Source organism: Rhinoraja longicauda, chromosome 6, assembly GCF_053455715.1.
Source record: "Rhinoraja longicauda isolate Sanriku21f chromosome 6, sRhiLon1.1, whole genome shotgun sequence".
Lineage (NCBI taxonomy): Eukaryota > Metazoa > Chordata > Chondrichthyes > Rajiformes > Arhynchobatidae > Rhinoraja > Rhinoraja longicauda.
This window is the reverse complement of record NC_135958.1, coordinates 20,224,081-20,249,651: the sequence shown is the minus strand read 5'-3', so window position 1 is coordinate 20,249,651 and position 25,571 is coordinate 20,224,081. Positions and strand designations below refer to the sequence as shown.

Here is a 25,571-nt window from a genome sequence, read left to right as displayed (position 1 = left end):
GATTTAACTTCACTATAGGAAAAGGCTAGGATCAAGTGCTCTACGTTGAGTATCTGAAATCTAGATGTAATGGATCTCAAGCAGCAGTGCTGCTGAATACAATGAATTATTTCATTAAGAATGAAAACATTAAGCAGATATGTAAAAAGATCTTAGAAACGAAGATGGAATTTGGGAGGGGAAGAGCATGTTAAATGTTGGTAAAATTGAAATTGAAGATGTTTTGTAGATATGCCGCATTAAAGAGGATTACAAAGAAGAGTGACTACTTGAGTCTAAAACAAAGATACATTAAGTGTACTGATGAAAGCTGGCTATATAATTCAAAAGGAATACTCTGTCAAAGAGGGCGTCAAGAACATTAGAGTGTCATATTGCGTGTGAATACTGTGGAAAGAGGAGGTTGATTGTCTAATATAATAATGGGGCCATGATTTAAAATTTGCACATAAAATGACAATGGACAGTGTGGCTAATTGTGAGGAAGAAGATTGTGGAAAGATATCTGTGGATTGCTCAGGTTGGCAAGGAAATGACAGAAGAAAATCTGCCTGAAGAAGTGTGGAATACTTTCAGAGAAAGCAAACGAAGCAATAGAATACACAATACATGGTTGGATCTATTTCTTTCATAACAGGTGAACAAGGTGGATTCAAACACATGAGATGCTAGCTCTTTATGGATAAGCAACTGAATGTAAGAGCACAGCTGCGATTCTAGAACTGCAAAAAACACTATTTCACCCACAGTTGGAGTAACGCGTGCAGATCATATCACACCAAAGGCAGGATGTGACATCACTTGAGGGTACAGAAAGATTTTCAAAGGAGTTGCAAGGGCTAGAAAACAGAAGTTATGTGACAGACTTGGGATGCTTTCTCTGGAATAAAGAAGAGCGAGGGGAACCTTGACTAAGATGGATGAAATATGGCAGACAGTAAAGACCTATATCCCTTGGGTGAGGTGAATAAAGTAGGGTAAAGATTAAACTTAAAGATTTAAAGAGTAGAGATTGTCATTTTTTCATTATGGGAGTCTGTAACAGAAAGTCCAACTGACTGGTAGATCAGCAAGCCTCAACAGATTTTAAAATGGATCAGTCTGCACACTTGAAGAGCCATAAATTATGAGTGTGCGGATCAAGAATGATGATGTTAGAAATATCCAAGCAACTCCTATTTAGTCCAGCATGAACATGGTGGGTTGCATAGCCTCCTCCTTCTTCTCTAGGTTCTGATGATTCTATCGTTGCTTAAGGAGCTTTAGGTTGTGATTATATTTGAATAGTTTGTATCTTTAGAGTACTATACCCCCTTGGCCTACCCTCACCCTGACCTTTGACTTTCAGGGACAGGGATGGTTGGTCAGACATCTACAAGTCATAGAAATATAGAAACATAGAAAATGGGTGTAGGAGTAGACCATTTGGCCCTTAGACCCAACACCACCATTCAATATGATCATGACTGATCATCCAAAATCAGTACTCTGTTCCTGCTTTCTCCCCAAATCGCTTGATTCCATTAGCCCCAAGAGCTATATCTAACTTTCTCTTGAATACATCCTGTGAATTGGCCTCCACTGCCTTCTGTGGCAGAGAATTCCACAGATTCATAGAAACATAGAAAATAGGTGCGGAAGGAGGCTTTTCCTACATCTAGCCTGTCCAATCCCTTAAGAATTTTATATATTTCTAGGTCCGATTTAGGTACAATTCAGTTGCAATTCATGTGCAAAGTAATAATAATTAAATTCATGTCTTCGATATTGATGCTACTGCCTGGTATCAATAGCAGATCCAATCCACAGACCTGAACACAAATGCAGGCTAACATGCCGCTGCTGAATGCGGGCAATGATGTGATAATAAACCAAGGACCTCCCTCTCCTCTCAAATCCTCTCAAATAGACTCTGTTGACTATTTCGTGAAAAGTGCCACGTCCCCCCACGTTACTTCCATTCTTTTTGTGAAATCTTGCTGTGCATCAGCTGATTGTGCATTTCTTTGTTACATCAGTGGCTCCATTTCAAAGGTTTTTTTTATTATTGGGATCTTGGTGAGATGCAAGAGATAAGTGAATTCCTGGCACCAAAATGCGAAAATCATTTTCAGAAAACTTTGCTTCATGGGCTCTTAATTTCTGCACTTGATAGGCTCAAAGGTCACAGACTGGATGAGTGCAGATTCACAACACACAGCAAGAACAACATTTTATGTCAGCCAATCAATTTACAAGCTCTACAGGCAAGGAAAGTTGATGGGAGTCTGGATACCACAAACTCCAGCCAATTCAAATGCTGACCACTGGTGGTCAACAGAATCAAATGCAAATATTATTTAATGGAGGCATTAATTGGCTATGTACACTCATGCTCTTTGTGATAGTCTCACAAGAGTTTGAAGTTGTGTACAAAGAAAATGGTCTTGGCCACTTCATCTAGGACTAGATGAGTTCCAATCTCTCTAGCAGAGCAGCCTGAGATCAAAGTGTAAATGTTACATTGTAAAAGCATGTCAGTCAATTTTTGCATGCTTCTGAATGACATGTGACTGATAGCTTAAATTAACACCAAAATTCTTCTGATTTTTCAATGTTTCAGTTCATACTATGGGTTAAGGAATAAAAGAAAATAAACAATGCAATTTTTCATTCTCAGTGCATTCTAACTGGACCGAGGGTGGCATTTGTAAGATTTCATTCACTGTTTTTGCATAAACTGCAGGAAATGGTGTTGAATGAAACATATCAACACTTTCAATTATTTAGATGCCATGCTGGTATCTAATAGTTTAATTCAGCCCAATAATCCAAAACTAGACCCCTCAAGTTTCATATTGAAATATATTGTGTCTGAAAACGTCCGTGATTTCTCTCTGGTGCTGTTTAATTTAATGCTGTTACATTTGATATACTGTATAGTGCAAGAGTAGTCTAAAATTTCTAACAGCAGGAACCTACAGCTTTTGTGCAAGAATCTTGTTGAGTCAAGTCACTGACAGCTTCACTGAGAAAGTGCAACAAAAGTGCAATTTGCCTCATAATTGTGTGTTACCTAAACAATTCAACAGCAGATAAATTTAATTGAAACTCAGCAGAAGATTCTAATGAGGAAATCACCATGAAATCAACAGAAACTCTGAAGCACTATGATAGTTTGAATTAATCTGGAATTTACACAATGTTGCCATAATTGTAATGAGCCTCACCTTCAATTTCTTTGTCTTCCAGAAATGTTGTAATGTTTACTTTTCCATCATTTCGCAATAGTTCATGGATGTTGTCAAGAGTAATGTCATCCTGGTACCCCTCACCAACCAAATGTATAATGATGTCCTCATATTGGTTATTGAATACGGTAAGGTAGAGTGCTCCTTCTAAACGTCGTGTCATGGTTGGTTGGAATTCAACATCAAATGTTGCCTCTTCACCACTGTTGAGGTTAATTGTGAGCATACAACTTTCCTTTACTGTGTAAAAGTATAAAATTAGTTTTGTGGCCATGATAGTCTTTTGTCAAAAAATGTCAACTGCTTTCTAATATATAATGCACTGAATTAAGCATAACATAACAGAATGACTGAGAGGTACAGTGCACTAATTATTAACTTTGGCTTCTTCCACAGTACCTCCCAAAGCTGCCACCAAGAACAACGAGGACAGCAGGTGCATGGGAAAATCCCCACTTCTAGGTACCCTTCCATGCCGCACTCTATCACAATTTGGAAATACATCCACAGTCCTTCAACGTTGCTGGCTCTAAATCCTGGAACACCCTGTCCAACAGAACTGCAGGAGTACCATCACCAGAAGGACTGCAGTCACTCGAGATGGTGGCTCACCAGCACCAGCAATAAATGCTGGCCTTGCCAGTAAAACACAAATTGTGGGAAATTTACAAATAAAAACAAAGATAATCCAGTCTAGGGCTTGTTGTCACTGATACTGTATGTGTGCCAGTGGGAAATAAATTGGCTTGCCTCTGTGGAAGCTGCAGGTAAATCAGTGCAAAGACAGCACAATTGACTAAAAAATCGCAACAGCAGTGGAAAATTGGAGGCGAGGTTGCCTGTAATTTATCCAGCAGCACTGAACACCTTTAAATCTAGTTACCATAAGGAATTTTAGAAGAGCAGGAAACCGGGCGTGCAAAAAGAATGAAGACTGCCAACTCTCACTGGCTTCTTGCTCGGTGAGTCCTGCCTTCAATATCAATGTCATTGGTCAGAGGCAGTTCCTTGGCAATAATTTAACTTTTCTACTGTGCGCAGGGTTGGGGTTTGGAGGTCCCGGTAATGTGACAATGCAGGAGGAAAATAAAATGACCTGCTGAAAAAGTGGCTACTGACTTCTATTTTAATGTACTCAAGGGATAGGGATGTCAATGGTAAAGTGAATATTTATTATCCATCCCAAATTTCCCTTTGGAATGAGGGAATTTCCAGGCCGTTTTGAGTGGATTGGGAAATACTAACCATCTTGGTGATCTCACATCACACTTGGCTCGACAAGATAACGATGGCAGGTTTGTTTTTTGAATAACTAGTTTAGTTTTTCTAGCAGTCTGGTATTTTATTGTCTCTGTTCTGACAGTAGCTTTCATTTTAGAGTTGTTTAATTCCACAAATTTGGATTTTCCCCCACTGGCACATGGAAATCAAACTCATCAGATCAATAATCAATGTTTCTACAGACCAGGGCCTGAATCATCATGCTAAAAATGAATTCATAGATGAGAATGAAGTTAGTACCTATTTGGAGAGTTTAGAATCCCCAAAATAATGTAACTGCACTGTTCCCAATATTAATAATTATGTCAGGCAAATACGTACAATATTAATATGACAATTGGTTAACATCCTAAACAACACGCACCAAAGTTGTAAAACAATCCTCTCCAACTAAACCACCAGCAGCTCCCAATCAAACAAAATCCCACCTCAAACTAATGAAGACAAACTCGAAACCAACTAGAAACCCCCTCCCCCCAACACCCAAATTAACAATAACCTCAGCCAGCCAACCGCTGTGGCCATGCACCCATTGCCAGTGCATCCAGGGCCAAGAAGACCACCGTGCATCTACTACCAGTACAGCTAGGAAACATTCATTCCCATAAAGCAGAGAATAAACCTACATCTAATCCCATATCTAACAGTCAACTCAGCCAATAGTTAATTAATTCAATCTGAACCTATCTAAACTCAATCACGGTCCAAACTAAACTAAACACTTATGACCCATTTATAATCAGTGCCCATCCCATAAGGACGAGAGGCAGAGACCATGGTCCCATCAGAATAAACTCCCAACCTAATTTGAATCGTCAACAAACCCATGCAACTGGAATACAAAGCACCCACTCAGAATAAATTCATAACTAAACCGGAATATCCTCTGAATGGAAACTGACCTAACTCAGGATGCATATTTAACCAGATCACAGCACATCACAGAAGTAATTAGAATACTGTCACAACTCACACAGAAAATTCTGCCTTTGTAACCCATTCCCTTCAGGGCACAGGTAGGCAACCACAGACTCCCAGAACTACCATGACCATTACTTCACCCAGGATTCTATTTAATTCTCCTAATTTTGCTGTGTCAAACTCATCTATTCTGATGAATTCATCTAAAGCAACAGTGCTTCTCAGAGATCTTCTTTTTTCCCCTCAGTCATGGTTTTACTTCCATCATAGTTGACAAGCATGTTTGTTTCATTTCCTGTTCTCACCCAGAACACAAATCCATTCCTCTTACCCTCAGTGCCCATTCAGCCAGTTTCTGTATTCAATGGATAGATCTTGGCAGGACACATTGTCTCCCCCTCTCCACTTTCAATTCCCTGAGGAAGCCTTAAATGAAGACGGGTCTACTCTTCTACTGCACCAACACTCCCTTTCTCATGGCATCTACCCAATGCATTACCCCCCCCCCCCCCCCCATCTCCTCCTCCCTCTCTCCAAGAGCCCAAATTGTACTTTGAGATGAAATATGGATTTCTTTCTTTCTTTTCCAGTTTAGTGTGGGTTATCACTCACAGTGTGGTCTCCCCTACACTGGGGGGGATCAAACACAGATTGGGTGACCACTTTGCAGAACATGTCCATGCAGTGACATAATGGAAAGGAATGGATTACAGTTTCAGATAATCAGCTGCACTAGTTTTGTATCTCATATATCTTTTTGGCCTTTCAGATCTCTATTTACACGTCTTTCCGATGTGCCTCTTTTATTCAATAGCATTTCAGCCTGCTTCATCCCTCATTGTTATCATTCAATCTCTCTCGTTTTGTAACCCATCACAGACACTTTTCCTTCTGTCTTCTCTGCAACTCAAGAAAAGATTGATTTCCATTTTTTTCTAATTCCAGATTTCCACCAGCTTCAGTTTTATTGATATTTGTATTGTTTGATTTTATTGTTAGATTCTGGTTGTTACCTCTGTTTGGGTCCTTTTCTTTGATGTAATGGTCTTTAGGATAGAGGCATACAGTACCAATACATTGCTTGAGGGAAAACACTCCATGGTCATCAGAAAGATTGATCGATACCTATCACAAAAAACACCCAGCACACAGTTTATTTGAGTATGATCGACAAACCAAGAGATAAACACGCTTGGACATTTTCAAATGTTCTCCCTCCATCATTTTCTGAGAAAACAAATTAACTAACAAGTATCAATAGAATTCCTAATAATAAAGGTAGTAGAATAAAGATTTTGCAAATGAATAGCAAGGCATGTTGTTTCTTATGGAGGCACAAATCAATTAGAATTGCACAAATATTTTTATTCAAAATGCATATAGAGTATTACAAAATGTAGAGTCAGCCAAATATTGAAAATCAAAGTTAAATATCATTGAGAGGTGAGAAATATCTGACTAAAGTCTACATTTCTTCTTCATTTTGTTCATGTACAACAGTCTTGTCTTTGACAGGCATTCAAAGAGTGCACTCCTTGGTTCAAAACTTTTAAATACTGACATTTAGCATTACAAGTTAATAATAGATTCCCTGAGTTCTCTTAGTTTGAGTCTACACTTTTTCAGAGCCTCAGCAAATCTCCTCTAACTTCTCATTGGTCTTCCCATTCATAATTAAGGATGGGCAGTTCCCAAAATTATTTGCATAAAAAACTAAATGAGTCCCTCAACTTCCACCTAGTCCACTGAATGAAAATGACAAAACTTCTTCGTCCATGATTATTTACCATGACAGATTAAATAATAGATATAATGCAAGGCAACAACTTCAGTCTGAAGAAGGATCCCGACCTGAAACGTCACCCAGAGATGCTGCCTGTCCCGCTGAGTTACTCCAGCATTTTGTGTCTAGCAACAACTTACAATGTATCTTTGCAAAGCTGTATCCAGGTTAGATTCACAGTTTTTTGAAACTTTATCTTGATCACCAAAGAGTATCTTTCAAACACAGCTTGTCTTCAAACAGCCTCTTCAGACTGCCTTGCCTTAAGTTCTGACTTAAGTATCATAATCCTCTGCAGGGTTTGGGGCAACTGTGCTGAGTGTCTGGATATTGTTAACTGTACTCATCTCCATAAATTTGACTATGATGAGTTTCGAGGGAGCAGCAATGGGATTGGCACAATGCCATCATCCCATCTCAAGGTGCCCATCCATGCAGCATTTTCTATTCCATGCATAAAATATCGTGATTCTCCATTAGAAGGGTTATTAATTCTAGCTTGCATGGATGAATGCACATACTTTGCACAAAGACCACAGCTGTTGTAATAAACTGTGTTTTCACCAAACCATCTGTTGCAGGAGATAGACATAAAGATCACTGTCATGAGGTTGCTTTTATGACTTCACCCTCCAGCCTCATTCATTCTGATATCAGGGGAAGATTATCACATATCACTGAATTGAACTGCAATCAATACGATTGAAGAATGTGTTAGGTTCAAAACTAAATCAACCTCAACGATAGCCACTTAGCTATGACCCTGATTATACTTTCCCACTTCAGGTAGACACAAAATCTACTCATGAAATTGTGTATCACTGCTTAAAAATAAGGCATTGCCTATGATAGGACAGAGTTGAGATAACTTTTTAACTTGATTGTTTGCAAGTCAGTTGAACATAGAGTAGTGAAAGCAGAGCCTTCGAATATTAAAAAAGAGGTGGATAGGTTTTTGATAAGGGTGTGAAAGGTTGCCACAGGTAGGCTGGAATGCAGATTTGAGTTTGCAATCGGATCAGCAATCATTTCATTAAATGCCGGAGTGGCCTTGTGAAGCTGAGGGGCTTATTCCTGCTCTTAATTCTCATCTTCATAAAAGCATACAATAGGGCTCATCCAGATTGTAAAATGTCCCTAAAAGGCAGAATTAAAAAGTCTGCTATTATATTACTGCAAGCAACCTTGTAGTTCGCATAAGAGTGAATTAAAATACTGTTGTCAGGATCAAACCCAGGTCTCTGGTGCTGTTAGGCAGCAACTCGACCTGTGCGCCACCTTGCTCTTCCAGCTATCTTCAACTAGTACTTAACCTTCAACTTTACATTATTCTAAGGGCAACATTTTCACACTGCTGGTCACCGAGAGGGTGCCCACAGATCAATTTTTTGACGCTGGTGTGCAGTTTCGGACATTGGTGTACCTGAGGCCATTAACATCAGTGGCTGATTCTGTTCAATAATTAAACTATTTTGTAGAAAACAACCAAGCAAATGTGAGGTCCATTGAAAACAGTAGACATATTTCTATGTCAATCCTACTGTGCTTTACCACTGAACATTCAATCGGGGAGTTCACTATTTACCTGTGCAGGCAAGGTACCATCATTTTTGAAGACAATGGGTAGCTTCTCTGTTTGACCCAACAGTAAACGTGAGAAAATAAGCAAAGGATTTCCTATTTTATTGCGCAGAAGAGGCCGAAGGATATTAATCCTTGGCAGGTTGCCTTCCCCAACAATATCAAACGTCAGCGACTTGCCCTTCGGTAAACTACAAAAGAAGAATGGTAAGAGGATGCAATTTTTTAAATGCTCAGAAAATACATTCAGATTTCTAATTTTTTCTACTCTCTTTAATATCGTAATTTTTTTGGAAAAATGTTACGATTTTTTGCCTTATACAGCAAGTTTGTTTACTTAAAGCTGTTAACTTTATTGGGATATCATTCCATGAGTTATAGTGTCCCTCAGCACCCCAGCACATTGTTGTCATTTGTGTCCTTTGTGTATGAGCCAAGATCACATGTCTGCATCTTGGGTGTGAGTAACTGATGGCAGCTTGTCAGCAAAGATCATATATGGACACAGTGCTGCACTCATGCTGACTGTTCTGACCACTTCAACAGGGATCGCTGGAGAGATATTAGGAACGGAACAGACACAACTTCCATCTGTCCTCAACTTAAGATACGTCAACCAATTGTAAATCACCAAGACCTTGATAGGTCTGACAATAACTTTCATCAGTGAGAGTGAATGGACTCTCAAAGACGTACAGGTATGTAGGTTAATTGGCTGGGTAAATGTAAAAATTGTCCCTAGTGGGTGTAGGATAGTGTTAATGTACGGGGATCACTGGGCGGCACGGACTTGGTGGGCCGAAAAGGCCTGTTTCCGGCTGTATATATATGATATGATATGACTCTTATTCTTTCATTATGGAAACAAGTGTACGAGGAGGTGCTGATAGATTTCATTACAATAAATGGCAGCAAATCTGCAGCTTGGAAACAGACTTTTACCCCACTCTGTGCCCACTCTCCCTGACTCTTCTCTCACCATAATCTCCTCTTGCCAGTCTATGTTTGTTTTCCAGACCTCACTTCTCTGCATCAACCATTCCATGTGGCAAAGATCTACACTCAACTTTAATGTCATATAATTAAATCTAAACTTAATTGATATTAATCAATGATTACTTTGTTCTGAATTTATCCAGAAATGCAAATAGTTCATCCATATCCATCCTTTGAAACACCAGACAGATAGCGAGAGAGGGAAAAGAGGTGGGGGGGGGGGGGAAGAGAGAAAGAAAGAGAGAGAAGGGCGAGTGAGAGAGAGAGAGAGGGTGAAAGGTTAGGGGTGAGAGGGGGTCAGTGAGAGAGGGTGAAATATGGGGGGTGAGAGAGAGGTGGGGGAGGGAAAGAGGGGGAGAGGGAAAGAGGGAGGAGAGAGGGGGAGTAAGAGGGGGAGGGGGAGGGAGAGGGAGAGGGGGAGGGAGAGTGGGAGAGAGGGAGATAGAGGGATAGAGAGGGGGAGAAAGGAAGGGAGAGGGAAAGAAAAGGGGCAGGAGGGAAAGAGAGGGGTAGGGCGAGAGGGGTGAGGGGTGGGGGAGAGCGAGGGGGAGAGAGAGGGAGGGCGAGAGAGCGAGGGGGAGATGTCGATGGAGATGGGGAAGAGAGAGGGGGAGAAAGAAAGAGGAAGATAATTAATTGTGAGGGGAGGGAAGGAGAGGGAGTGAGAGTGGGGAGAGGGATGGAGAGAGAGATAGAGTGGGGGAGGGAAAAAGGGATGAGAAAGGGAAAAAGGTGATAGCGAAATGAAAGAATGGAGAGGGTGGGAGAGGGGGAGTGACAGGGGAGAGAGAGGGAGGGAGATAGAGAGGAGGCGAGAGAGGGAAAGAGGGAGAAGGGAAAGAGGGGAGAGAGATGGGGAGAGAGAGAGAGGGAGATGATTGAGAGGGGGTTGGGAGATGGGGAGGGGGAGAGAGAGAGGGGACAGAGAGGGGGGAGAGAGAAGGGGAGAGAGAGAGGAGAATGGGATGGTGCAGAGGTGGATGGGTAGGTGAGAGGAGGGGAGAGGATGGGAGAGGAAGGAAGAGGAGAGGAGGGGAGAGGATAAGGGGAGAGAAGAGGGGAGAGGAGAGGAGGTGGGTGAGGAGAGGAGGGGAGAGGAGATGAGGGGAGGAGGTGGGAAAGGAGAGGAGGGGAGGGGTGGGGAGAACCTGACTTGCTTTGTTTCCCTTCGTAGCCCTTAGAAAGACTGGGCTGCCAGGACAACCCCCACACTGCCAGCGTATCCTTTTTGAAGTCAAGACAGAGCTGTCACTTCCTGCTCACCTACCCACAGACAAGGGACTGCGAACCCCACATTGGGAACAACGACTGATTTGCCAGGGAAAGCCCGAGATTACTCGAGTCTCCTCCGTGAGTCCAAGACTGAGCATCGGGATATGCCCGAGATTGCCAGTTCCTTCTCGTCACTGTTGATCTCCCTATAAATAAGCTGTTTCGCGTGACTTCACCATACAATGAGAGTGTGTCGGTGTAGTCATTGTCAATCCAGCATCTTTTGCGACGCCACACTATGTAATTTCTGTTCAACGATGGCATACCTAGCTGCTGCTTCCACAACAGCTTCAAATATGCACTGATAAGTCTGCATTGTTGGAGGAGTGAACCTAACCACGACAAATTTATGGCCATAACTGGGGACGTTCAGTCGGGTAGGCTCCACTTCAAAAATATCAACAATCCGAGCTGCCATCTGCAAACAAGAACAAAAAAATTTGGACTTCAAATTGTCATAAATAAAATCTATTATGAATATTATGAACTAAACATTGCAACTAAACATTGGAGCTAAAGACCCTTGGGGCTGGGATTATTCTGCCTGGGACATAGGAGGCTGAGGGGTGAGTTTATGGAGGTTCAGAAAATCATGAGGTCATATATAAGGTCAGAGTCCTTTTCCCAGAGTAGCCAAATCTAAAACTAAACAGTATAGCTTCAAGGTGAGAGGGGGAAATGAGTTAAAAGGAACCCAAAGAGCAGGTTTTTCATACAGGACGGTGAGTATCTGGAATGAACTGCCAGAGGAAGCGGTAATGGCAGCTACAATTACAACATTTAAAGGACACTTGACCAGGTACATGGATTAGAAAGGTTTGGAGAGATATGGGCATAATGTGTTTCAAATGATTTTATCTGTTCCAGCATGTTCCAGATATCAGCAACTATCTGTTGAAAGAAACTTACCCTTTAGACCCCTTTAAAATGCTGTCTTGTTTCTGATATTCCAAATGTTGGTGCCACAACTTCTCACCAATTTTTAATCATACTCTGCTTTTCCAAAACACATTTGTTTTACCCATCCCAACCAATCCACTTGCACTCAATGTGAGCTGAATATCTAAGGTTACACGTCCTATTGAAAAAACAGACAGGTGGGCAGAAGGGGGAGGGTTGCTCTGCTGATCAGGAATGAAATTCGGTCCATAGCAAGGGGTGACATAGGATCGGAAGATGTAGAATCCTTGTGGGTAGAACTGAGAAACTGCAAGGATAAAAAGACCCTGATAGGAGTTATTTACAGGCTTCCAAACAGTAGCCAGGATATAGGGTACAAATTACATCAGGAGATACATTCGGCATGTAAGAAAGGCAATGTTACTGTGGTCATGGGGGATTTCAATACGCAGATAGACTGGGAAAATCAGGTTGGTACTGGACCACAAGAGAGGGAATTTGTAGAGTGCCTACGAAATGGCTTCTTAGAGCAAATTGTAGTGGAGCCTACAAGGGAAAAGGCAATTCCTTGATTTAATGTTAGAAACATAGAAAACAGGTGCAGGATTAGGCCATTCGGCCCTTCAAGTCAGCACCGCCATTCATTGTGATCATGGCTGATCATCCACAATCAGTAACCCATGCCTGCCTTCTCCCCATATCACTTGATTCCACTAACCCCTAGAGCTCTATCTAACTCTCTCTTAAATCCATCCAGTTATTTGGCCTCCACTGTCCTCTGCGGCAAGAATTCCACAAATTCATAACTCTCTGGGTGAAAAACTTCCTTTTCACAGTTTTAAATGGCCTACCCTTTATTCTAAGACTATTGGCCCCTGGTTCTGGACTCCCCCAACATTGGGAACATTTTTCCTGCATCTAGCTTGTCCAGTCCTTTTATAATTTTATATGCCTCTATAAGATCCCCTCTCATCCTTCTAAACTCCAGTGAATACAAGCCTAGACTTTTCAATCTTTCCTCATATGACAGTCCAGCCATCCTAGGGATCAATCTCGTGAACCAACGTTGCACTGCCTCAATTACAAGGATATCCTTCCTCAAATTCAAAACTGTACACAATACTCCAGATGTGGTCTTACCAGGGCCCTATACAACTGCAGAAGAACCTCTTTATTCCTATACTGAAATCTTCTCGTTAAGAAGGCCAAAATGCCATTAGCTTTCTTCACTGCCTGCTGTACCTGCACGCCAACTTTCAGTGACTGGTGTGCAAGGACACCCAGGTCTCGTTGCACTTTCCCCTTACCTAACCTAACACCATTGACATAATAATCTGCCTCCTTGTTTTTGTCGCCAAAGTAGATAACCTCACATTTATCTACATTATACTGCATCTGCCAAGCATCTGCCCACTCACTCAACCTGTCCAGGTCACCTGCAACCTCGTAACATCCTCTTTGCAGTTCACAATACCACCCAGCTTTATGTCATCTGCAAACTTGCTAGTGTTACTTCTAATTCCTTCCTCCAAATCATTAATATATATGGTGAATAGTTGCGGCCCCAACACCGAGCCTTGTGGCACTCCACTCGCCACTTCCTGCCATTCTGAAAAGAACCCATTTACTCCTACTCTTTGTTTCCTGTCTGCCAACCAATTCTCTATCCATGTCAACACTACCCCCCAATACCATGTGCTCTAATTTTCCTCACCAATCTCCTGTGTGGGACCTTATCAAAAGCTTTCTGAAAGTCCAGATACACTATATCCACTGGCTCCCCTTCATCCATTTTACTTGTCACATCCTCAAAAAATTCCAGATAACTTCCCTTTCTTAAATCCATGCTGACTTGGACTTATCCTTTTACTGCTATCCAAACGCACCATTATTACCTCTTCAATAATTGACTCCAGCATCTTCTCCACCACCAATGTCAGGCTAACTGGTCTGTAATTCCCCATTTTCCCTCTCGCTCCTTTCTTGAAAAGTGGGATAACATTAGCTATCCTCCAATCCACAGGAACTGATACTGAATCTATTGAACATTGGAAAATGATCACCAATGCGTCCACTATTTCTAGAGCCACCTCCCTGAGTATCCTGGGATGCAGACCATCAGGCCCTGGGGATTTATCAACCTTCAGTCCCATCAGTCTACCCAATACTATTTCTCGCCTAATGCAAATTTCTTTCAGTTCCTCTATCCCCCTAGATTCCCTGTCCTCTAGTACATCTGGGAGATTGTTTGTGTCTTCCTTAGTGAAGACAGATCCAAAGTACCTGTTCAACTCTTCTGCCATTTCCTTGGTGTCTGTCTCTCTCTCTAAAACTCTCTAAAACTCTCTGTCCATGTGTATGTGTGCAGCATAACTTTTGTGGTTCGCACAGCCAAAACAGTACACCATAGCGCCACAATTTTTGCACCACCTTACTCACCATTATCCTGGGCATAATCTCTAACAACTCTCATTCAAATTGCAGCTACATTTTTAAAGCTAGAGAGATTTTAAAGTTTTAAAATTTCCTTTCTAACCATTTCTTGAAGGTCTCCAGCGTGTGATGTCACAATGGGACCCGTGCGACTGAGAGATGGACTCGCACCTAACTGACGGGAGTTCCATGCTCAGCGCCTTCCTCTCTCCTTTCCTCTCCCCCCTCGCAAGGAGCAGCTTTAAGCGGCGTTGCTGGACCCGTAGGAGGGGGATTCGAGTGGGTGGAGGGGAGGGTAGGGGTAGGAGGGGAGTGGGGGTGGGGGGAAGGAGAGAGTGGGGTAGGAGGGGGAGGGGAGGAAAGAATGGGGGTGGGGAGAGAGTGGGGGTGAGGGGGAGAGGGGAGGGGAGAGTGGGAGTGGGCGGAGGAAGGGTAGGGGGAAGGGGGACAGTGGGTGTGGGGGGCTGGGGGTGAGGGGGTTGGGGGTCGGGGGTAAGAGAGAGTGGGGGTGGGGGGAGAGGGGGACAGTGCGGGGCAGGGGAGAGGGGGGGGAAGAGGGGAGAATGGGGAGGGGGTGGGGAGAAGAGAGTGGGGGTGGGGGGGAAGGGGGATGGGGAGGAGAGAATGGATGGGTGGGTGGGTGGGGGAGGGGGTGGGGGTGGAGAGAGTGGGGGTGTGGGGGGGAGAGTGGGGGTGGGGAGGAGGGAAGATTGGGGTGGAGGGAGAGTGGGGTGTGAGCAGGGAGAGTGAGGGTAGGCGGAGGGGAGGGAAGTGGGGGCGAGTGGGGGTGAGGGGGGAATAGGAGTGGGGAGGGGGAAATGGGGGTGGAGGCAGGGCTGGGTGGAGTGGGGGTAGGGAAGGGGCAAGTGGGGGAGGGGCAAGTTGGGGTGGGGGCAGGGGAGGTGCAAGTGGGGGTGGGTAGGGGGGATGGAGTGGGTCAGTGGGGGAGGAGGGGTTGATAAGGGGGATTGAGTGGGGAGGTTGAGGGTGCTGCAATATAGGAGAGGCTTTGGGTCCAGGGCTCACTCAGTCACACCCTCTCCCCTTCCCTGTCCCCCGCTACGAGGAATGGGCCCAACGGGTCCACTTGGTCAAGTCTATAATAATTTCACCCGTGTCTGCCTTCAAGGGACACACATTTGTCTTTGCTAATCTTTTTCTCTAAACATATCTAAAGAAGCTTTTACTGTCCTTCCTTATATTCTTGGCTAGCTTCCCCTCGTACTTCATCTTTTCAGCCCGTATTGCCCGTTTTGTTACCTTCTGTTGTCCTTTGAAAGTTTCCCAGTCCTCTGGCTTCCTGCTACTCTTTGCTGTGTTATACATTTTTTCTTTTAGTATTATTCCATCCCTAACTTCCCTTGTCAGCTACGGTTGCCTCCCGTAACTCTGTTACATGCTACGGAGGAGGCTCTGTTGTCTCACAGCAGACTAGATGCTGGTCACGGAGACGATGGCACGTAATGTTTCCTCTGCTTGTGTTACAATAAAACTATGAGTTGTTACTCCTGTGATTGGGTTTGATTCCAACAACAAATATTAAGTTCCCAGGCCCGATCCTCCTGCAGCCACGTCTCTGTAATCCCCACAATGTCATATCTATCAATCTCTAACTGAGCCTCAAGCTCATCTACTTTACTTCTTATACTTCGTGCATTCATATACAATACTTTTAATTCCTAATGCATCTCACCTTTCACATCGATTCCCATTACACTTGGCCATACTCTCCTATCCCTTTGTGAGCTTTCTTTCCCGTTTATTCCAGCATCATTAACTATCCCCTTACTCGCTTTCCCTTTAACTCCATCCTTGACTATCCCATTTGACACTATCCCTTACATGTATATGTACAACACTACTTTTGGCAAGTCACAATCTGTCTTTACCCTGTTAGATATTGGCTTGACGGACACCACCACATCCGCGTTGACTTTGCCTACATTGATGATCTTGAAGCGGGCTTCAGCCTGATCTCCAACATAAACGTTATGGAAGAGAAATTTCTTTTCATCCTCTATGTAGATTCCACTAGTCTCCATGGTCTGCAAGCATTGGTGAAGATTGATGTTTTGGCAAATGAAATGTTCCTCAAAGATGGCAGGAATATCATCCACCACAATATCTAGATAAGCAAATGCAACTGATTACACATGATGAAAGAAGAATCCCCAAGGTTTTTCATAGGGTAAGAATGACTACAAAATCTCCTCAGGAATGGGGAGGTCAAACCTAATGTTTACATTGTTCAAGACCAATATCTTTCTCTCAGCAGACATTTCTACGCTTAAGTTCAATCATTGGACCTGTCTGAAAAGGTCAGGGCCCGGTGTGAGAGGGGAGGTGAATACTGAAATTAAAGTGTTGTATTTAAATGTTCGAAGTATAAATAATAAAGTGGATGAGCTTGAGGCTCAGTTAGACATTGGCAAGTATGATGTTGTGGAATCACTGAGACATGGCTACGAGGACCAGGGCTGGAAACTGAATATTCAGGGGTACACAGCGTATAGAAAAGACAGAGGGGGTGGGGTCGCTCTGTTGGTAAGGAATGATATTCACTCCCTTGCAAGGGGTGACATAGAATCAGGAGATGTAGAATCAGTATGGATAGAAATGAGGAATTGTAAGGATAAAAAGACCCTAATGGGAGTTATCTACAGGCCCCCAAACAGTAGCCTCGACATAGGGTGCAAATTGAATCAGGAGCAAAAAGTGGCATGTCGCAAATGTAATGCTACAGTGGTCATGGGAGATTTCAACATGCAGGTAGACTGGGAAAATCAGGTTGGTAATGGACCCAGGAAAGAGAGTTCGTGGAGTGGCTCCGAGATGGATTCTTAGAACAGCTTGTACTGGAGCCTGCCAGGGAGAAGGCAATTCTGGATTTAGTGTTGTGTAATGAACCTGATCTGATAAGGGGACTCGAGTTAAAAGAGCCATTAGGAGGCAGTGATCACAATATGATAAGTTTTACTCTACAAATTGAGAGGGAGAAGGGAAAATCGGAAGTGTCAGTATTACAGTATAGCAAAGGGGATGACAGAGGCATGAGGCAGGAGCTGGCCAGATTTGACTGGAAGGAGGCCCTAGCAGGGAAGACGGTGGAACAGCAATGTCAGGTATTCCTGGGAATAATGCAGCAGTTGCAGGATCAATTTATCCCAAAGAGGAGGAAAGATTCTAAGGGGAGTAAGAGGCACCCATGGCTGACAAGGGAAGTCAAGGACAGCACAAAAATAAAAGAGAAGAAGTATAACGAAGGCAGAGGATTGGGACTCTTTTAAAGAGCAACAGAAGATGACTAAAAAGGCAATACGGGGAGAAAAGATGAGGTACGAGGGTAAACTAGCCAATAATATAAAGTAGGATAGTAAAAGCTTTTTTGGGTATGTAAAGAGAGAAAAAATAGTCAAGGCAAATGTGGGTCCCTTGAAGACAGAAGCAGGGGAATTTATTATGGGGAACAAGGAAATGGCAATAGACAATAGACAATAGACAATAGGTGCAGGAGTAGGCCATTCAGCCCTTCGAGCCAGCACCGCCATTCAATGCGATCATGGCTGATCACTCTCAATCAGTACCCCGTTCCTGCCTTCTCCCCATACCCCCTCACTCCGCTATCCTTAAGAGCTCTATCCAGCTCTCTCTTGAAAGCATCCAACGAACTGGCCTCCACTGCCTTCTGAGGCAGAGAATTCCACACCTTCACCACTCTCTGACTGAAAAAGTTCTTCCTCATCTCCGTTCTAAATGGCCTACCTCTTATTCTTAAACTGTGGCCCCTTGTTCTGGACTCCCCCAACATTGGGAACATGTTTCCTGCCTCTAATTTGTCCAATCCCCTAATTATCTTATATGTTTCAATAAGATCCCCCCTCATCCTTCTAAATTCCAGTGTATACAAGCCCAATCGCTCCAGTCTTTCAACATACGACAGTCCCGCCATTCCGGGAATTAACCTAGTGAACCTACGCTGCACGCCCTCCATAGCAAGAATATCCTTCCTCAAATTTGGAGACCAAAACTGCACACAGTACTCCAGGTGCGGTCTCACCAGGGCCCGGTACAACTGTAGAAGGACCTCTTTGCTCCTATACTCAACTCCTCTTGTTACGATGAGTTGAACCGGTACTTTGGATCTGTCTTCACTAAGGAAGATACAAGCAATCTCCCAGATGTTCTAGTGGAAAGAGGGTGACGGAGGAACTGAAGGAAATCCACATTAGGCAGGAAATGGTGTTGGGTAGACTGATGGGACTGAAGGCTGATAAATCCCCAGGGCCTGGTGGTCTGCATCCCAGGGTACTTAAGGAGGTGGCGCTAGAAATTGTGGACGTATTGGTGATTATTTTCCAATGTTCTATAGATTCAGGATCAGTTCCTGTGGATTGGAGGGTAGCTAATGTTGTCCCACTTTTTAAGAAAGGAGGGAGAGAGAAAACGGAAAATTATAGACCAGTTAGTCTTACATCAGTGGTGGGGAAGATGCTGGAGTCAATTATAAAAGACGGAATTACGGAGCATTTGGATAGTAGTAATAGGATCTTTCCGAGTCAGCATGGATTTACGAAGGGGAAATCATGCTTGACTAATCTTCTGGAATTCTTTGAGGATGTAACTAGGAAAATTGACAGGGGAGAGCCGGTGGATGTGGTGTACCTCGACTTTCAGAAAGCCTTCAACAAGGTTCCACATAGGAGATTAGTGGGCAAACTTAGGGCACATGGTATTGGAGGTAGGGTACTGACATGGATAGAAAATTGGTTGACAGACAGAAAGCAAAGAGTGGGGATAAATGGGTCCCTTTCAGAATGGCAGGCAGTGAATAGTGGGGTACCGCAAGGCTCGGTGCTGGGACCGCAGCTATTTACAATATACATTAATGGATGAAGGGATTAAAAGTACCATTAGCAAATTTGCAGATGATACAAAGCTGGGTGGTAGTGTGAACTGTGAGGAAGATGCTATGAGGTTGCAGGGTGACTTGGACAGGTTGTGTGAGTGGGCGGATGCATGGCAGATGCAGTTTAATGTGGATAAGTGTGAGGTTATCCACTTTGGTGGTAAGAATAGGAAGGCAAATTATTATCTGAATGGTGTCAAGTTAGGAAAAAGGGATGTACAACGAGATCTGGGTGTCCTAGTGCAGCAGTCACTGAAAGGAAGCATGCAGGTACAGCAGGCAGTGAAGAAAGCTAATGGAATGTTGGCCTTCATAACAAGAGGAGTTGAGTATAGGAGCAAAGAGGTCCTTCTACAGTTGTACCGTGCCCTGGTGAGACCGCACCTGGAGTACTGTGTGCAGTTTAGGTCCCCAAATTTGAGGAAGGATATTCTTGCTATTGAGGGCGTGCAGCGTAGGTTTACTAGGTTAATTCCCAGAATGGCGGGACTGTCATATGTTGAAAGACTGGAGCGAATAGGCTTATATACACTGGAATTTAGAAGGATGAGAGGGGATCTAATCGAAATGTACAAGATTATTAAGGGGTTGGACACGTTAGAGGCAGGAAACATGTTCCCAATGTTGGGGAAGTCCAGAACAAGGGGCCACAGTTTAAGAATAAGGGGTAGGCCATTTAGAACAGAGATGAGGAAAAACTTTTTCAGTCAGAGAGTTGTGAATCTGTGGAATTCTCTGCCTCAGAGGCAGTGGAGGCCAATTCTCTGAATGCATTCAAGAGAGAGCTGGATAGAGCTCTTAAGGATAGCGGAGTCCGGGGGTATGGGGAGAAGGCAGGAATGGGGTACTGATTGAGAATGATCAGCCATGATCACAATGAATGGCGGTGCTGGCTCGAAGGGCCGAATGGCCTACTCCTGCACCTATTGTCTATTGTCATTTGATTTCATATAAATGCGAGATTTATTTGTAATTTGTAACTGAGCTTTGCTCTGGTTGAACGTACTTGGTGCACAACATTCGATGACCATCCAGTATGGGATACCATTTGGATTGTCACTCGGGTCCCGGTCAATAACATCAATGTTCAAGACCTCTTCATGCTTCCCCATTTGGTCTCCAGAGCTTTCCACTGTGATGACCTGTTGTCCTCTAGGAGGCACCATTCCGTAACCAGGGAAAACTGTGAATATTCCAATAGTCAAACGTGCCTGCATGGAAGAAAAGCGCAGAAACAGAAACTAAAGCGCACAACTGACTCAGAACAACATTGCACAGTTCATCACAGGGATATGATAATCACTTACAGATTCAGTTGTAATACCATCTCCAGCATCTTTCAAGAACATGCTGAGCCATAATCTTAAGGTGAGATGAGAAGGATGTAAAGGTGACCTAAGGGCAAGTTTTTCCCATGGAGGTTATTGGGAATATGGATTGAGCTGCCAGAGAAAGTGCTAGAGGTGACTACAATTATAATGTTTAATAAACAGATGGACAGGTACAGGGATGGGAAAAGTTTGGAAGGGGATTGACCAAATGCAGGCAAATGGTACTAGCTCAGGAACGTATCTCAGTCAGCATGGAGGAGTTAGGCTGAATGGTCTGTAATAACTTAAACCAGTGCAGGACATTTGGGATGAAGTTCCTTTCACAGTACAATTGGACACAGAAAGTAATAATTTCAGTCATTAACAATGAATAAAGGATGATGTGCTTCTTTGTCAAGCTGCTGAACAAATGTATTCACATGTAGCTCATAACACATAAAGCACAGCTCAAGGTGACAGAGTGCGTAGGTGTAGCAATATTAGCAAGAGGAGAAGGAGTAGGGCATACCTACTCAACCATTCAATAACATCATGGCTGATCTGGTCTTTAAGCTCAATTCCATTTTCTTGTCAGATCTCCTGTATCCTGGATTCCTTCATTGTACAAAAATCTATAATAGCCCTGAATATATTTAATGATTTGTCATTCTTATCTCTCTGGGGAAGAGAATTCCAAAGATTCACAACCCTTTGAGAAAAATAACCTCATCCCGGTCCTGAAAAAATACCTCCTTATCTGAAATATTTGTCAGAGTTCTATCTTCTGGCAGAGGTTAGGAGCTCGAAAGACCAGATGTCCAAGCTTAAGAATAGGTTCTTCCCACTGCTATCAGTCATGTGAACCAATCACTGCTGTTTCCCAGAGGTGCTGCCTACACCAACTCTAAACTCTACATCATTTGTTCATTCCATTTATGCACTGTCATATTATTTTGCACTACACTACTATAATCTTTGCACCATTCTGGTCCTTTGCTGTTGCATTTATTGTTGTGTCTCTCATTACCGTGTATATGATTTACTCAGAGCTTCATGAGAACAAGGGATTTCATTGCACTCATTATGACAATAAACTAATCTGAAACTGAATACAAATCTGAGTTCTAGGTCCATCAAGCAGGGAAACATTCTAACAACATCTAGCCCATCAAGCTCTCTCAATATATAATGCTTCACTTCACTTTCCCCTCAACTATGGAGAGTATATTCTGCTCAATCTGTTCCATAAAACACCCCTCTCATCAGAACATAGAATAATACAGAAGAGGAATGGGCCCTTTGGCCCAGATTGCTTGTGCCACACATGATGCCAAGTCAAACTGATATCATCTGTTTGTACATGATCCATATCCCACTATTCCTTGCACTTCCATGAGCCTATCTAAAAGCACCACTATTTTATGTGCCTCCACCACCACCCCAGGCAATGCATTCCAGTTCCCCACCACTCTGTGTAAAAAACTTGCCCCGCACATCTCCATTAAACTTTCCCCCTCTCACCTTACAGCTATGCCCTCTGGTGTTGGACATTTCTGACATCGTATGGGAATTTACTGAAGGTGATCAGGAATCCAGAAACCATTAATTCAGAGCTGTGGAAAACTAAACAGTCACTCTAACTCCCCACAACTGCCTGTGATAGAGGTTCCTCAGCACAATTGTACAAGGCTCAATTATGCTACAACCAAGTCCTTTATTTTCTTTCTTATCCCCCTCCATGTTTATCTTCAGCATTCTTGCTCCCATGGTGCAATTCTCGCCAAACAGCTGGTATGAAACCACTTCCTGATCCTGATGCCAACTGTCATTGTCAGTGGTTCAAAATTACAGATCTTTACTTTCTTCCATCCTGTTTTAAGTGCTGTTCAACTATTATACTCTGATCTGTTTACCATGAAAGACCAACTGGCAAAAAACATGAACTGCTCTTGTTTGCTCCCAGGGTACCACCTGCCCTGTAGAATTTCTGCATTCTATTTTCATGCAAGATCAAGAACATTGCACTTCTCAGATTCAAAGTGCAATTAACGGAAAACACTCCCACCACCTTGCAATTAGATCTTCTGCACAGGGCGCTCGGCCGGGGCGTTTGCTCTTTCTGCCGGGGAGCTCACCTGGGGCGTTTGCTCTTTCTGCTTAGGAGCTCCATCGGTTCTTATGGAGCTTGATCTGTCCTGGGACTTTCCATGTTTGGAGCCACTGATACTGTGAAACCCCAAAAAAAGTTAACTGAAGAGGTTTGCAACAAAGCAAGTGATTCTGAATTACAACAAATCATAAATGAATTCTACACCTTGATCTGGGACCAGTTCTTACAGTACCATTAATTTTACTCCCCTGCTCTTTCCCCATGGCCAAACAACCATATTCCTCTCAACGTTATCCCCATCTCTTTCAAAAGTTGGGTAGGAAGGAACTGCAGATGCTGGTTTACACCAAAAATAGACACAAAATGCTGGAGTTACTCAGCGGGACAGGCAGCATCTCTGGAGAGAAGGAATGGGTGACATCTTGGTCAAGATGCTTCTTCAGACTGAGAATCAGGGAAAACAAAGGCCAAACAGAAAGGAGTGCAAACACAATTTGTGATGCCCCGCAGCTGGAACTGAGCCTCCGCTTGGTGAAACCAAACGCGAGGACAGGTGGTCCAGAATGTCGGGAGCTTGATGGCTACCACGTCAACAGCTGCGGCCTGGTCAGCCTGTGAGCCGGACGAACGGTCGGCTTTCCATCTTGCGTCCATTATATCATCAATGGACTGTTCGGGGTCACCAATGTGGCGCGTCGAAAAAGGCCCGAAATAAAGGCAAGGAGCCGGGTATTTCGGGAGGTTTGATTTTATTACAGTTGTCAGACCGGTCAAGTCTGCTGGAATGGCTTCGCGTCCAAAACCTCGTCCTTTATATCTGTAGCAAAGGGCCGCCTCCCTGGACCGGTCCATTCCCGTGCCGAGGGGTCGGTAGTGGTATGGCCCGACCCTTGGGAGCCGCCACAACAGGAACTTTTGGAGTTAAGGCACAGAAGGTGGAGAATTCCTATTTGTGCAAAGTCATTTATGTGGTAGGAATTGGAGCACACCACTAATTGTAAAAGCAGAACTCACTCCAATGGCAGTGCTCCTGCTTTGTGCGTCTGTTAAGCACAAAGTCTGAGGCATTTTACATGATAGAACAGAACTGTGTATTCTGAACTTCTGGTTGGTGGATGGTGAACATTTCTGGTTGGTGGATGGTTCCTCATACCTGAGTGTAGAGCAACAAACAATCTGGTGGAGGAAGTCAGCAGGTTAAACAGTGTGAGAGGTGGGGAGGGGAAGGAACCGTTCACGCTTCAGGTCAAGACCTTGCATCAGTGACCAAAGTAAAGGATAGACTTTTCCCCCAGAAATCCATCCTTCTGGCCAGTGCACAAAATGGCCCCAAATTTAGGTTCCTTTGCAACTCCTCAGCTAAGGCCGGGACATGTGAGTCACTAGAGAGTGACTAGGGGTGGGGTATCCTAGCCAGGATCCTCCTCTCCAAATACAGGGGCATTAAAATCAGTTGTGATATCGTGAGGGTGAGAAATTCTCACTGGATCTTGGAAGAAATTGTAAGCACCTCCACCTTTGAAAGCACCTCCACCTAATTGCAGTCAAGGTATGATTGGAAGGGACATTCCATACCTCTTCTTTCCCTGGTGTGCCATGATGGGCATTTTAAAGATGAAGTATTTGAACTCAAATTCGCCAGTGTTTTCAAGAGTGAAAGTGCGGTTCCTTCGGCCACCAACCAGCACAATGCCAAAGTTAAGCTCCCTGGCAGGCAGCAGCTGATAAGTACTGAAGATAGCACGGACGGAGATTTTCACTGGAATGCTGGCAATGACCTCTCCTCCTTCAGCCAGGGTGGGTTCAATCACCTGTAGTCATAAAGAGAAGATAATATATTGATGGTCCAAACAAACATCCCTCATTCAGTTAGTTTTATAGACCACTGACTGTATAAACCCAAATGAAATCCAGCCAAGGGGCATGAAGATTATACAGCCACACGTTTATAAACCTCTACAAAACCACTCCTCAGCCTCCTTCGCTCCAGGAAAAAAAAGGGCCAAACTTTCTAATTGCTTGTTATATCTCAAGCCATCCAGTCCTAGCAACATGTGGGGATTTCTGCACCCTATCTATCCTATGTCTATAACTTGCAGCAGTTGCGAGAGGTAAAAAAACCCCACAGATGTATAGGTGTCACCCTACGACACAGGAACAGGCACTAAATATTGACTCATTTACTCTTGCCATATCTTCTCCATTTGAAGAACACAAGGGAATCAAAATGTGTCAGGGGGTGGGGGGTATTGTAAAATGTGAATGACAATCCCTCCCACAAATGTAATCAGTCATATTCCCATCACTAGTGCGGCTGCTTAACCTTTCCCCTGTGCTAATGCTGGAACCAGCACATCTCCAAGTCAGATGAAATGTGTAGGAAGGAACTGCAGTTGGTGATTTAAACTGAAGAGAGACACAAAATGTTGGAGTAAATCAGTGAGTCAGACAGCATCTCTGGAGAAAAGGAATAGGTGACGTATCGGGTCGAGACCCTTCTTCAGACAGAGTCAAGGGAAAGGAAAACAAGAGATATAGACGGTGATGTAGAGAGATGTAGAACAAATGAATTAAAGATATGCAAAAATGTAACGATGATAAAGGAAACACGCCATTGTTAGCTGTATGCTAGGTGAGAACGAGTGCAGACAATGAGGCTCAACAAGACGACTTTGAAGCAAGTTGTACCAGCTTCAAAGTCTTGCACTTTGGGAAGTTAAATACAAGGGGAAAATACCGATATAGGTTAATTGCAGGACCCTGAACAGCATTGATGTTAAGATGGATCATGGGGTATAAGTCAGTAGCTCACGGAAAGTATTAACCCAAGTAGATGGAATGGTAAAAA

General features: G+C 43.5%; 1 protein-coding gene across 1 annotated transcript in view; it reads right to left on the bottom strand.

The window, feature by feature from the left end:
• The window catches only part of hydin (HYDIN axonemal central pair apparatus protein), a 382,743-nt gene that overhangs the window by 92,709 nt on the left and 264,463 nt on the right, over positions 1–25,571 (bottom strand). The window contains exons 59-67 of the mRNA XM_078401540.1: positions 24,299–24,534; positions 22,749–22,839; positions 20,310–20,514; positions 16,287–16,522; positions 11,331–11,482; positions 8,801–8,987; positions 6,446–6,557; positions 3,210–3,470; positions 2,394–2,478 (exon numbers count right to left, since the gene is read on the bottom strand). Coding sequence (XP_078257666.1) covers positions 2,394–2,478; positions 3,210–3,470; positions 6,446–6,557; positions 8,801–8,987; positions 11,331–11,482; positions 16,287–16,522; positions 20,310–20,514; positions 22,749–22,839; positions 24,299–24,534 — 1,565 coding nt within the window. The remainder of the gene's footprint in view (positions 1–2,393; positions 2,479–3,209; positions 3,471–6,445; positions 6,558–8,800; positions 8,988–11,330; positions 11,483–16,286; positions 16,523–20,309; positions 20,515–22,748; positions 22,840–24,298; positions 24,535–25,571) is intronic.